We start from the raw sequence: 14,399 nt of genomic DNA, 5'->3' as shown, positions 1-14,399 counted from the left end.
CCAATAGGAAAACACTTGTATATTTTACAGCTGTATCACCACACATGAGGATCGCTCGTATCTCGTATTCCAGGATTTTTTGTTTTTGTAATTACAGCCCTGCAGAGAAGGATCAGAACCATTACCCTTATTATGCGTCAGTGAAATTGAAGTTTATGGCCCTCTTCAGAACTGATTCCAAAACACTTTGCTTCTAAACCCACAGGAGATGATATATTTTAGGTATTTGCCCTCTACTTCCCGGCTCCTCTCTTGACTGTAGCTGAATTATTTAGGAATAGGAATTCCAAATTGCTCGAAAATGTGACCGCCATGATAGTAAATGTTGCTTTGATGAATACCATCACTACCCTCTGGCCCAAACATCCTTGAAAGTTTGGTCACATGGCACAATGTGATCCCCTTCAGAAAGTTAGTGGAGTTATTTTATTCATGAAGTTTCAGGGACTATCAACTTATCTTTTCTGCGTCCTTTCCCACATCTGATTTTCTATAATTGGATTTCTTAACATTAGATAGGAAGATGTTTGTATGGGCAGGAAAAAGATTCAGGTGTACAAATGGCAATAGACTGCTATATGACTGTCTTTAATTCCTTTATAGTTCAATATATTCAGAAAAAGGAAAAATATTTTTATTTCCACATCAGTGTACTTGGTTGTTTCCATACCCAGTATACTAGAATGATTTCTGTTTGGTTTGGCTTATAGTGTTTCTGTCATTGCTGTTTTCCTAATTTTGAAGGGACAATTTCCTTTGGAAGGGTTTTTTTTTTTCTTTCTGTCAACTTTTAGGAATAACAATTTCAGTATAAATGCTTTAAATAAGAACCAGAAGTTGCCTTAATCTAATTACGAGGTTCTTTTTCATTAAATGCACTACTAGAATTCACCCTTTTTAAGAAAAAAAAGTTTGACCTGCTTTTTATTGTGAGTTTCACAGGTTGTTTTCCTCTCAATATTAAACACTTTGTGTATTGGTAGAAAGGATAAAGTGCATTTTTAAATTTCTCTTGTGTAATTATGATGCTGTCAGTTTAATTAAAAGTATGTAGTTTTGGGGCGCCTGGGTGGCTCAGTGGGTTAAAAGTACGTAGTTTTTACATGTTTCCTTTTAGTAAAATGCATGTGATTTTGAACTTTGATTTATATACTATAGTTATTAAAAATAATTATTTTGGTTAGTAGAGATATTAGTATAGATATTTTGAGTTACCAACACTTCCTATTTATTTTTAAGCTTTTTAAAGAGAGGTTTTATTTTTATATATACAAAGAACCCCTTTATTCAAGAAAGAAAAAATAAAAGCACCTCTTTGTTTCAGACCACAGTTTCTGGCGTAAGATGTGTGTCAGATGCCTTGTTTGACAAAGAACAGTGAGAGTTCCTGTTGATAACTGACCATGAATGTATGGCTACCACCATCTCTGACTTTACTAGCCAAAAATATTTATTTCAGTGAAAAAACCATTACTTCCCAATGTACCAACACTAACCAGATAGGGTTTTCCTCTCTCTCTCTTTTTTTGTCCTTAAAGTTTTTACTTATTCTGAACAAATTTAATAAGCATTCGCATTATATATAATTGTCACTTAGAGCCTGTTTCCCTTTGGCAAACAAATTCTTGCCCATTACTGGGAATTAGTTCAATTAAATAAATTTTGCAGCTTTGAAGCACTGAAACTGTATAAAAAAAAACGGCATGCAAACTCTGCATACACCCAACACTTACTACAATTTTCAGAGTATCTTCTTTTATTTTTAGATGAATCTACGTTCTGTATTTACTGTAGAACAACAAAGGATTTTACAGCGTTATTATGAAAATGGAATGACAAATCAAAGTAAAAATTGCTTTCAGCTCATATTACAGTGTGCACAGGAGACTAAGCTGGACTTCAGTGTAGTCAGGGTAAGTATTGAGGCTGTCTTTCTTGAATTTATAGCTTTTTATAAGTGATAATTGCTTCCTATGAGAAAAACTATCAGAGTATGAAGTCACTAATGTTATAAACAGTTTCATTTCCCTGGTATAAAAATACTACTTTCTTAAAAAATAATAAATAGAGCTAATCATTTAGTATGTATTTGTTTCTGTAAATACCTTGAAAACACTAAAACTTTTGCGTTGTAAACATAGCTTTAAAAAAATCCTAATCCTTTGAACTAATGAATACTTTTAAGATTAGTTGCTTATCCTGTGCCTTCTTTAAACCCAGGATTAATTTGGAGATAACCTGCCAAAATTATATCAGTAACACAGGCATTTACCAAGGGACTATTGTGCACCTAGAATATTTTCTTGGTGTATTTGAATTTTTTTCAGGCGTTTTTGACTTCGGTATTTTGGGCTTTTTTAGGAAAACTGGGCCTATTTTATGAATACCCACTCCTTATCCTAAGTAAAATGCATGGATTTTAATGGCTTAATTAACGAGTAAGAAACAAGAAATCCCATGGGAGGAAATTTTCTTTTATCACAACCATAGTTATTCAGCTGTAAAAATCAGAGCCCTTAAACTTCTTTGAAAGACAATGAGAAGGTGATGGAAAGGAGATGAGACAAATCTAACAGAATTAGTTACAGATTTTATTGGAGTACATAGGTCCTTTCATGTTTGTCTGAACATGGTACAAATACTCCTGGCTTGAATAGTTATGGATTCACAGATTGACGACTTTCTCATCCTTGTCATTCTTTAGGCTACTTTGTCAAAGAGAATCTAGGACATCAGTTTTTAGGTTTATTTCTTTTGGAAGAACTTTCAAAAGACCCTAATTATAAAAGAAATCTCTTGACAAGCAGAATTCTTTGGAAAAACTATTTCTTAAAGACTAAAGGATATATTTACCTTTGAACAGGGAATTATGATACCAATTCTAGGGAATTATCACATGATATCTGTTTTTATGTGCTGAGATCAATCATCATATTCAGATTCATGTAAGAACTAGAAATATCTTCTTTCTATTTGTAGATATAAATTCCCTATTTGAATTTACAGCTCAAATTTCTTCTTTACTATGAATTCTAGACTATTTAATTTTTTTGTACCAGATTTGGTAAAATTGTGCCATAAATAGTTGATAAAATAGTTATATTAATATAATATATTAATATTTAATAGTTAATAACATATCATAGTATATCACATTATATAGTATATTATATATCATATGTAATAATAATAATCATTATATAAATATCAGATGACATATGATATTTATATAATTATAATTATATCATATATAATTATATATATATAATTATATCATATATCATATAACATATTATATTTATATAATGATTATTATTTTACAATTATATTTTTATATATTTATATATAATCATATTTTATACATATAATGTGATTTTATAGTATATAATAACCAATATATATTATATATTGTACTATATATAATGGTTATATAATAAATATAATTAACATTGATTATAAATAACATAATTAATTAACATAATACAATAAAATTTGGTAAAATAAGAGAAAGTGTGTTTTAAGGTCAAAGATTGTCCTGGTATATTCAAGTTCCTACTTCCCTTTAGTAAATCTCATAGAAAAATGTTTAATTTCCTTAGAAAAAAATAAATTTTATATTTCAAATTGACAAGATTGCATTTTACAAGTAAAAATTCATTGTTTTTGGAGTGACTGTTTTTCTTTTTCTTCTTATTTTTTCTTCCTTTTTCCTTTTATTTTATCATTACTTAAAAGTGAAAAGCCTTATCAGACAGCTTCTTAGGTACTTTGTGATGGTTCATATTTCCAGTTTGTCATTGCAATAACCTACTTGATTGTACTTGAATATTGACAGTGCTGAAATGCAAACATTTATATTTATGTTCCAAATGGTATGAAATCTAAAAAAACAATTAGAATGACAGAAATAAATTCATAGATTTTAAGCTTACAAGTAAAATATTACTTAAGTTTTAAGGACTTGTGTAAAACAGATTCATTCTCTCTGTTCTAAACGAGTGTAAATTGTACAGAAATTCAGTCTTCCTAATCTAAATTCCAGCACAATTTTGGTTGCTTTCTGCAGTCTGAGAAGGGAGTTGTTTATAGATCCATTATTCTATAACCTCTCTTGTCCTCAATATTTTCCTAGGTGTATATGTTGTACTTGAAAGAGACCTTTCTTTATTATTTTAATATAATATTTATTGTGTTTTTCCTCAGAACTCAAGTGTTATGGTACTAAGAACCTGATCCCAATGTAAAATGAACTTAAAAGGGTCCTGAGACCGAGCCCTGCGTCAGGCTCTCTGCTCAGCGAGGAGCTTGCTTCCCTTCCTTTCTCTCTGCCTTCCTCTCTGCCTACTTGTGATCTCTGTCTGTCAAATAAATAAATAAAATCTTTAAAAAAATAAATAAAAACACATCACATAAAGGTTAACCAAATACACCCTGCAGCATGTTTGTGAAAGGCTAGTTTATTTAATATTTTCACTTATTTTTTTAAAAATTTGTAATATATTAATGTGTTTTGGCAGTTTATACTGTGGTGTACATTTAAAAATACTTATAAGTTTTACTGATCACATTATGGAATGTAATATTTCTTATTGCATATTTTTATTGTATAATCATGATTCAGTGTAATATTACTAAGATCATTATAATCATATGCAAAAATAGAGTAAAGGAACACAGAATCAAAGAAGGAGGTATAGAAAAAGGAAAACAGGTTTGGAGACAGTGAATTTCATTTGATCTTAGCCAAAAGGCTAAGAAGCAATGGAGACTGAATTTCAAAGAGAGAACTGAAAGAGAATTTTATGAACTGATGACCTAGTGTCATTCTTTCTTTTTTATGTAGTATTGCTTTGTTATTAGTTATAGACCCCAGATTCTCATCATATCAACTTTGTTTGACTCATTTTCTCTCTCAACCAATGAGGCATTTAGAATGAAAATCATTTACATCCTATGAGCACTGGTAAATTTTTGATCCTGTAATTGAATGGCTTTAAGTTAAATTTGATTCAGTTACTGGAAATGCTTGGGCAATAAATTTTCTTTATTTTCAGAATTTTAAAAATATTTCTTAAGTATATACTTTCTCACTTTAACTTCAATGGAAAGTATTGAAAATCATTGAACACTTACTTTTTGACTCACAGTTTCATTATGAAAATGAATTATATGGTAATGCTTATAACATGGTAAGCTATATGGGGTGATTTTCTCCTTTACTAAAGAACTCCAAACTATTTAATTATTTCTCACATTAATTTTCTTATGTATTTCCTTAAACTTTTTAGTGAGCATAATTTCATGAACATTCTGTTTTGGTGCCATCCTAGTTGCCTCTAATAGCAATTTCTGTCACCAATGCTCTGCTTATTATTTCTAATTTGTTACAGATGAGAATACCAGATCTGGTGAAATCATATATAAAATAAGAGAAGGTGTGTTTTAAGGTTTAGGGTTGTGCTTTTAGCAAGGCCCATGTATCCTGTGATATCCGTGTTGGCTGTGTTCTAGACAAGTGAGATTGTCAGATAGCTGAGCTTCATGCGCACACGATATTCTACTGCATTTTACTTTTTTATGAGTATGTAATGTAAATATCTAAAACTCTGTAAGTAACTATATATAGAAATATATTGTAAATTTATGGCTTATTTTGATAGTTTTACAGTTCATTTTATATATATGAACAATTATAGTTCATTATACTTTTCATTACTATTCATTATATATATGGACTATTAAAGTAAGCCATAAATTTGCAATTCACTAAGATCACTCTTAAACTTTCTGCATTAAGGTAGTTATAGTAATGAGAACATTTATTTGTTTTCTTAGAAATACTGCCCAGATCTGCCCTCCAGATGTAGTACTTCTTGAGTTCAGATGTTACAAATTCACTAAGTTTGAAAGTTTTTAAGTGTAATGATTGTACATTTTTAAAAATTATGAACAAATGCACTATGCTTTCTATGCATAATTCCATACTTGAAAAGCCATAATACAGTAACTTAGTTTGAATATTTATAAAATTCACCTTTTTGGACCATACCTTGAAATTATATTTATTGAAAACACTTCTATTTAAATGTTTCTTTTGAGTATATACTTCAAAACCTTTCACTTTTTCTACTCTGCCTCCTTCTCCATTGACATTTACATTTATTTGTCCCTTTGCTTGTAATTTTGACCTCTGCTATTTAGTAAAACTAGAATGTCTATAAAATTCCCACAGCCTCATGTGAAACAAAATAGAGCATCTACATCTCTCGAACATTTTCCTTGTTAGAGAAATACTTAGTATAAAAATTAAATGGCCAACAAGGATGACCATTTTAGGAGTTTCTTGCCATAGTGGAAGGAGAATGTGCTTTGAGGTCAAGTAGACTTGATTTTGAATCATTGCCCCATCATTTGCTGACAGGATATCCTTGTATAAGCTAGTTAATATTTCTCAACATCAATTTTTTTCATTTATACAATTAGAAAAATAATCAAATAAGCTAATATATATATAAACATAATGGGGATTCAATACATGTTAGCTTTTATTTATAATATTATAGCAACATTGATGTTGTATACTGTATAAACATCAAAAACTGAGAAATTCTTCTGGCCTTTAAAAACACATCACAGGGGCACCTGGGTGGCTCAGTGGGTTAAAGCCTCTGCCTTCAGCTCAGGTCATGATCCCAGGGTCCTGAGACCGAGCCCTGCGTCAGGCTCTCTGCTCAGCGAGGAGCTTGCTTCCCTTCCTTTCTCTCTGCCTTCCTCTCTGCCTACTTGTGATCTCTGTCTGTCAAATAAATAAATAAAATCTTTTAAAAAAATAAATAAAAACACATCACATAAAGGTTAACCAAATACACCCTGCAGCATGTTTGTGAAAGGCTAGTTTATTTAATATTTTCACTTATTTTTTTAAAAATTTGTAATATATTAATGTGTTTTGGCAGTTTATACTGTGGTATACATTTTAAAATACTTATAAGTTTTACTGATCACATTATGGAATGTAATATTTCTTATTGCATATTTTTATTGTATAATCATGATTCAGTGTAATATTACTAAGATCATTATAACAGATTACTTATATAAAAGTGCATATTTTGTAATCAAATTTGAATGCCAATCTCTTGTGTTATTTTTATTAATAATGATTATTCTGTTTATAAAAGTAATGCACATTTACTAGATAAAATTTCGTAAGTAGAGAAAAATACAAAGAAGTAAATAACCACCATAAATTGGTAACAAACGGGAAAATATTTGCAACTTGTGACTGTTGCTATCTCTAGTAAAAAATAGCTTTTATAAATAAACTTAAAAAGATAAATACCCCAATATAAAAATGAGTAAAATTAATGGCTAAGCATAATATAATAACCATAGAAATTCAAATGCAAAGAGAAATTATATACCTTATATTAACTCCTAGCTAGTAAACACTACAAAAAGAAAATGCGAGATGTTGGTGAGGGAGTGCAGAAATCAGAACTCTTATACATTAGAGGGTACTTTGAACATATCAAAAAGCCCAACACTTTCTTTTTTTAGTACATCATTAGTTTTTGATATAAAGTTTAATGATTCAGTAGCACAAAGATGCATATATAATGACATATATTTCAGTATGGTTTATAATAGTGAATAATTCCAAAAATAACCCAGTAGTATCTTGCAATATTAAATTAACCAAGTTATGATATATCCATAGAACAGAAGTTGTTAAAACTGAAGATTACAAGTGTATATTTGTTTAATAATACTATGAGTATTTTCCAATGTCATTTAACATCCTACTTTTAGTATGCTTCCAATCTTTAACTATTAAAAATAAATATATGATGATCATAATCGCATATATACTTTGTATATACATATGATTATTTTAAGGATAAAATGGATTTATAGAAATGGATTTACTAGGTCAAGGGATATAAACATTTTTAGAATTCTTGCTGTAGATTAATTGAATGGATTTTGGGGAAAGAAGCAATAATACAATTCTGTTTTCAAAGTTCTTAGATATTTATTAAGAGCAAGTTCTTTTTTTATGGTTATTTCTTTTTTTATATTATTTATTTGATAGGCAGAGATTACAAGTAGAGAGGCAGGCAGGGAGAGAGAAGAGGAAGCAGTCTCCCTGCTGAGCAGAAAGCCCGATGTGGGGCTCGATCCCAAGACCCTCGGATCATGACCTGAGCCGAAGGCAGAGACTTTAACCCACTGAGCCACCCAAGCGCCCCTAAGAGCAAGTTCTTTAACATTATACTGACCTTATACTTTATTTTTATTTTCTAACCTTATACTTTAGTTACTTTTTCTTTTATTGTATCTTTTTTGTTTCATTTATTTATTTTTATTTCTTTTTTTTAAATTCAATTAGCCAACATATAGTACATCATTCATTTTGTATGTAGTGTTTACTATTTGTATAGGCCTTACTTCTATGACAGATGAGAATACAATTTATCACATTGAAAGTTTTTTTCCTATATTTTAAGAACATTTCCATATTGTCATTTTTTATCATTACAGACGTGGGTTGGCAATAAGAGAAGAAAAATGAGTAGTAAGAATTCTGAATCAGGAGCAGCAACAACAGGAACTCTTCCTGGTACCTCTTTGACATCTTCAGACATTACAGTCAGAAATGTAGTTAACATCACTCGACCCTCAAGCCAGCAGTCTTCCTGGACATCTGTCAATAATGATGTCATTGTAACTGGTACATACAGTCCAGCAAGTTCATCAAGTAGGCAAGGGACAACCAAACATTCAGATACACAACTTACAGAAGCACATAAAATTCCTATTCAGAAAACGGCCAGTAAAAGTGATACTGAGTTTGAGTTGCACATTCCTGTTCAAAGACAAGTAGCACACTGTAAAAATGCCTCTCTGCTCTTAGGTGAAAAAACAATTATCTTGTCAAGACAGACAAGTGTGCTAAATGCTGGAAATTCAGTATACAGTCACACAAAGAAGAACTATGGAAGAACTTCAATGCAAGCCTCTGATATGATGGTACCTCAAAAGCCATCTTTGTGCCACCAACCTTGCAAAATTGAACCAGTTGGAATTCAAAGGTCGTATAAGCCTGAACACACAGGTCTAGCACCACATAACTTATGTGGGCAAAAGCCACCTATTAGAGACCCTTACTGTAGAACACAAAACTTGGAAATCCGTGAGGTATTTTCATTGGCTGTTAGTGATTATCCCCAGAGAATTCTGGGGGGAAATGCCCCACAGAAGCCTAGTTCAGCACAAGGAACTTGTTTGTCCATTGCAATGGAGACTGGAGATGCTGATGATGAGTATGCCAAAGAGGAAGAGTTGGCATTGATGGGAGCACAGATACCAAACTACTCAAGATTTTATGAAAGTGGCAGATCCCTTGGGACAGAGAACCAAAGTACAGCATTGCCTGGACCAGGAAGAAATATGCCAAATTCACAAATGGTGAATATTAGAGATTTGTCAGACAATGTACTGTATCAAAACAGAGACTACCATTTGACACCACGGACCTCATTACATACAGTAGCTACTACAATGTACAGTAATACAAATCCATCACGGAGTAATTTTTCTTCACATTTTGCATCATCAAACCAATTGAGATTGTCACAAAACCAAAACAATTACCAGGTAATGTATGCATTTATTTTATAAAAGTTTTTTAAAAGTTTTGCTTGATATAAAAAGCTGTGTTTGATATCCAGTTAAACATGAGATCTGCTCATTTAACTCTTATTTTGAAATAATTTGAGAGTTTTTGCTTCAAAGTGGTGCTTTGGGATCTTTGAAGACTCTTGTGCTTTCTTGGTCATGTTTAAAATGGTGAGTTTTTCTCCATGGAATATAATCATGGAAGCTTTCTCCTGACATTTAAAATTATTTTGTTCAGGAAATAGTAGTTTTATAGGAAGTTTGGCATCTCCCATCACAAAATAGGACTAAAGTGACTCGGCTCATCCCCTTTAACATAGATTATTCCTGTAATGGTTTTTACTTGAAATTTGGAAAGCTGTCACTAGATAAGTGGTGCTTTCTTTGGATACATAGCAAAGCAAGTCAGTCATTTCCCTGAGAGATGGTGGCTAAGAAGTCAGAGTATGCAGTAACTCAGCCAAATGCTTTTTCTAAAAGTAATGCTTTATTAAAACATCAAGTGGAATGTTGTTGATCAAGTTTTTAAAGTGTTTATAGAGAAGAGACATTCAGAGTAAAATTTAAAGCAACTTTAGTCCTGTGCAGAAAATAAGTGTTGTTTCTTCACTATTTCACATATTCAGTTGTTTAAATGTGCTGTAAATAATCTCAACACTGAGGCAGAAGCCCACCTCCGAACATCCCAAGACCATAGGTTTCTCTGAAAAAATATATTTCTGAGAATTTGAATAGGACAGGGAAGTTTGCTGTTTTTCCTTGTTACTAGCTGGACCTTTGTTCTGTGGACCTTAGCCACAGTATTTACGTTTAATCTGGACTTAAGGTCCTTCCAGGCTCTTCTCAACCTATATAAGGAACTAGTTTCTCCTCATTCCACCCCCCCCATCTTATAGCTCCCTGCTTCAAAACAAAAAGCTGTAACAGAGTATAGGAAGAATCTCTCCTGCGCCTAGTCCTAACAAAAGATGGCTGTATCATCATCATTAGTATTCATTTATTACTGAGAACCCACTCATTTTTTTCTGTTATTTCCTAAAGCATGCTTAAAGTAACACTGAATCATACCATTGAGATCTGGAAAAAAATTAAAAAAAATAAAAGACTTCCACTAAACCAGCTTTAATTCACCTTCTCTTTTGTACTTCTTTTTATACCCTTTAGTGTTTTTCTTAGTAATATTAATGACAGTAAAATTTACCATCTGTTAAGGGACTTCTACATACCAAGCATCATTAGTCATTTTATATACCTGATCTCATTTAATCTTCTGGACATGTAGCCCACTCTGGATTTATAGGCATTTTATATAAATTTCAATAACTTGTCCAAGATTACACAGCCAGTAAGTCCAATACAGAACTAGTATTCCAACTAAGAAATATATCATGTATTTTTTATGCTTTATCATATAGTCTAATGATTTCAACTGTGTTAGAATTATTTGGAAGCCTGAAAGTGAAGTTTAGCTTTTGTTTTTTCATAAGCAAATCACTCCCTTTAAAATAACTTAACCTATACATTTTTATAGTCTATTTTTTCCTGAAAAAACTTTTAAAGAAATTAAATTTGTTTTATATAAAAGAAACTCTTGAAAGTAATAAAACTTAGCAAATAATTGAGTACTAATCTCTTTAAAGAAAGGCAGTCTGACATAACAATGAAGAGCATTGACTTAGAGCCCAGTAGACCTGGATTCAAATTTAGGTTTTGCCACTTTCCACTTGTGTGACCTCAGGCAAGTGACACAACTTCTCTGTTTAACAGTTTCCTCATTTGTATAATGTGGTTAATATCCATTTCACAGAAAAGCTGTGACATAATTATGTCACAATCAGTGCAAGGCTACTTGTTCCTTCCCTGGCACATAAACGTTCTTAAACTTTTAATGTTGTAGTTGGAAAGTTAATGAAGCTCTGCTGCTCCACGTCTCCTTTACATTCAATTTCAAGTAAAATATTGCAGAGTCCACTATTATCACAGGGTAGCTGAAGAAGAAATAGCTGTAGGGCTGGCCAGAAAAAGACTGGAGATTAGCCTCAACTTTGCCATAATCGATGTACTTAATTAGAATATACTGGACCTTTTCCAACTTGACCTTAGACAGTATGGTAAAGGGTATTTGCAGAGAACCCTTGGGGGCATTACTTTGCCCCACCTTTCTTTTAATTAGTTGAGATTTGGAGAAATCAAAGCAGCCTGAGGAAGTGTAATCCATGAAAATGTCTTAGCCCAGTTGGGCTGCTATAACGAACATACTATAGACTGGGTAGATTAAACAACAAACATTTATTTCTCACAGTTCTGGAGGCCAGGAAGCCTAAGATCAAGGTACTGACAGATTCGGTATCTGGTAAAGGGATGTTTCCTAATTCATAAATGACAGTCCTCTCACTGTGTCCTCATATGACAGAAGGGACAAGGGAGCTCCCTGGGTTTGCTATTATAAGGAAACTAATCCCATATATGAGGGTCCATTCTCATGGCCTAATCACCTCTCAAAAGCCCAACCTCGAAACACCATCGCACTGGGGATTAGTTTTTAACATCTGAATTCAGCTGAAGTACAAACATTCAGTCTATGATAGTTATTCTATAGGATTTTGATGAAGTTCTATTACTAAGTTATATTACTATTAGGTGAGGACTTAAAAAAATGGAACTTATAGTCATATTGGCAACTTTCTATAAAATTACAAGCAATTCTCATTAGTTTCTGACTTTAGGACTATATAACAGAGATATCTGCCTCTTCTTCCTGTCACACTAGGTATCTTCCAGTTGAGGTCCTATTCCTGAAAGATAGTCTAGTTCCAAGCGATCTAGGTGAGTGAGTACAGTTGAAGGACTCCCAGAGGATGCTGAAAGGAAGCTCTGTTTTGGATCCTCTTGGGAATACCATATTAAGGCTTGAAGTGGTAGTAAGGAAACTGTCAGGGGGTAGCTATGTCAGGATACTAAAGTTCAGTTCTAATTTTTTTCTTTACAGGCAAGTTTATTTCATTTTGTATACACGTTTTTTGGTAATTGCAAGCTTCTATTTAAATTCCAGTTACTATACAGTGTAATAACAGTTTTAGGTGTAGAATTTACTGATTTATCGTTTACATACAACACCCAGTGCTCATCACAATTGTCCTCCTTAATACCCATTGCCCATTTAACTGATCCCCCCACCCACCTGCCCTCCAGCAACCCTGTTTGTTCTCTATAATAAAGAGTCCGTTTTATGGTTGGCCTCTCTCTTTTCCCCCCATATTCATTTGCTTTGTTTCTTAAATTCCACATATGAATGAAATAATACAGTATTTGTCTTTTTCTGGTTGACTTATTTCTCTTAGCTCCATCCATGTCATTGCAAATGGCAAGTTTTCATTCCTTTTATGGCTGAGTAATATTCCATTGTGTATATATGCCACTTCTTCTTTATGCCTTTATCAATAGACATCTGGGCTCTTTCCATAATTTGGCTATGGTTGATAATGTTGCCATAAATATCAGGGTGTGGAAGACCCCTCCCCTAGAAGATAGATAGGATAACTAACCGCTGGCTTTTAGGCGTAAATTAGGTTATTAATTGCTCTTTTGCCCTTCTGTAACTGCTTGGCTTATAGAAATAATAGAAGACGCCATGATGGCATTCCTACCTTCCCCCTTCTTGTTCCCCCTCCCTGCCTCTCTCCTCCCGCGTGCGGGCCCTCAGAACCAATCAGCTTGTTCCCCCTTCCCGCCTCTCTCTTCACGCGCGCGGGTCCCCAAAGCCAATCAGCAAACTCCACTAAGGCCTTTTTCAAAAGTTCTAACTGTCAACCAATCAGTTGCGCCCCACCCAAAACTTGTTTGTACCTGTCTATAAAAACCCAGCACCACCCCAGCCGGGGGTGCTCAGCTAGCAGGAGCTGCTGACCACCCGCAGGCGCCTGCGTAACAATAAAGAACCTCTTGCTGATTGCATCCAGTGGCAGTGTTGGATTCTTGGGTAAGGGGATCCGCGGGTCTTTCAGGTGCATATATACCTTCATATCAGTATTTTTGTATCCTTTGGTTAAATACCAATAGTGCAATCGCTAGATCATAGGGTAGATCTATTTTTAACATTTTGAGGAATCTCCATACTCTTTTCCAGACTGGCTGCACCTGCTTGCATTCCCACCAACAATGTAGGAGGGCTTCCCTTTCTCTACATCCTGACCAACATCTGTTGTTTCCTGTATTGTTAATTTTAATATTTCTGACAGCTGTGAGGTAATAGCTCATTTTAGTTTTCATTTTTATTTCCCTGATGATGAGTGATATTGAGCATCTTTTCATGCATCTGTTGGTCACCTGTATGTCTTCTTTGGAAAAATGTGTGTTCATGTCTTCTACCTATTTGTTAACTGGATTATTTGTTCTTTGGGTGTTGAGTTTTGTAAGTTATTTATATATTGGGGATACTAAGGCTTTATCAGGTATATCACTTGCAAAAATTCTTCTCTTCTGTAAATGGCCTTTTAGTTTTGCTGATTGTTTCCTTTGCTGCTTAGAAGCTTTTTATCTTGGTCAAGTCTCAATAATTAATTTTTGCTTTTGTTTCCCTTGCCTCCAGAGATCTTTATAGTAAGTACTTGCTATGGCCAGTGTCAGAGAGATTATGGTCTGCATTTTCCTACAGGATTTTGGTGGTTTCCTTTATCACATTTAGTTCTTTCATCCATTTTCAACTTATTTTTTGTGAA

The 14,399-nt window shown here is 33.0% G+C and overlaps 1 protein-coding gene across 1 annotated transcript in view; it reads left to right on the top strand.

The window, feature by feature from the left end:
• The window catches only part of HDX (highly divergent homeobox), a 247,300-nt gene that overhangs the window by 50,418 nt on the left and 182,483 nt on the right, over positions 1 to 14,399 (top strand). Inside the window, exons 2-3 of the mRNA XM_004776045.2 lie at positions 1,767 to 1,913; positions 8,545 to 9,660. Coding sequence (XP_004776102.1) covers positions 1,767 to 1,913; positions 8,545 to 9,660 — 1,263 coding nt within the window. The remainder of the gene's footprint in view (positions 1 to 1,766; positions 1,914 to 8,544; positions 9,661 to 14,399) is intronic.

Source organism: Mustela putorius, unplaced genomic scaffold (genome assembly GCF_011764305.1).
Source record: "Mustela putorius furo isolate JIRA1106 unplaced genomic scaffold, ASM1176430v1.1 tig00000870_pilon_pilon_pilon, whole genome shotgun sequence".
NCBI classification, from domain to species: domain Eukaryota; kingdom Metazoa; phylum Chordata; class Mammalia; order Carnivora; family Mustelidae; genus Mustela; species Mustela putorius.
This window is presented reverse-complemented; position numbering and strand designations above follow the sequence as displayed.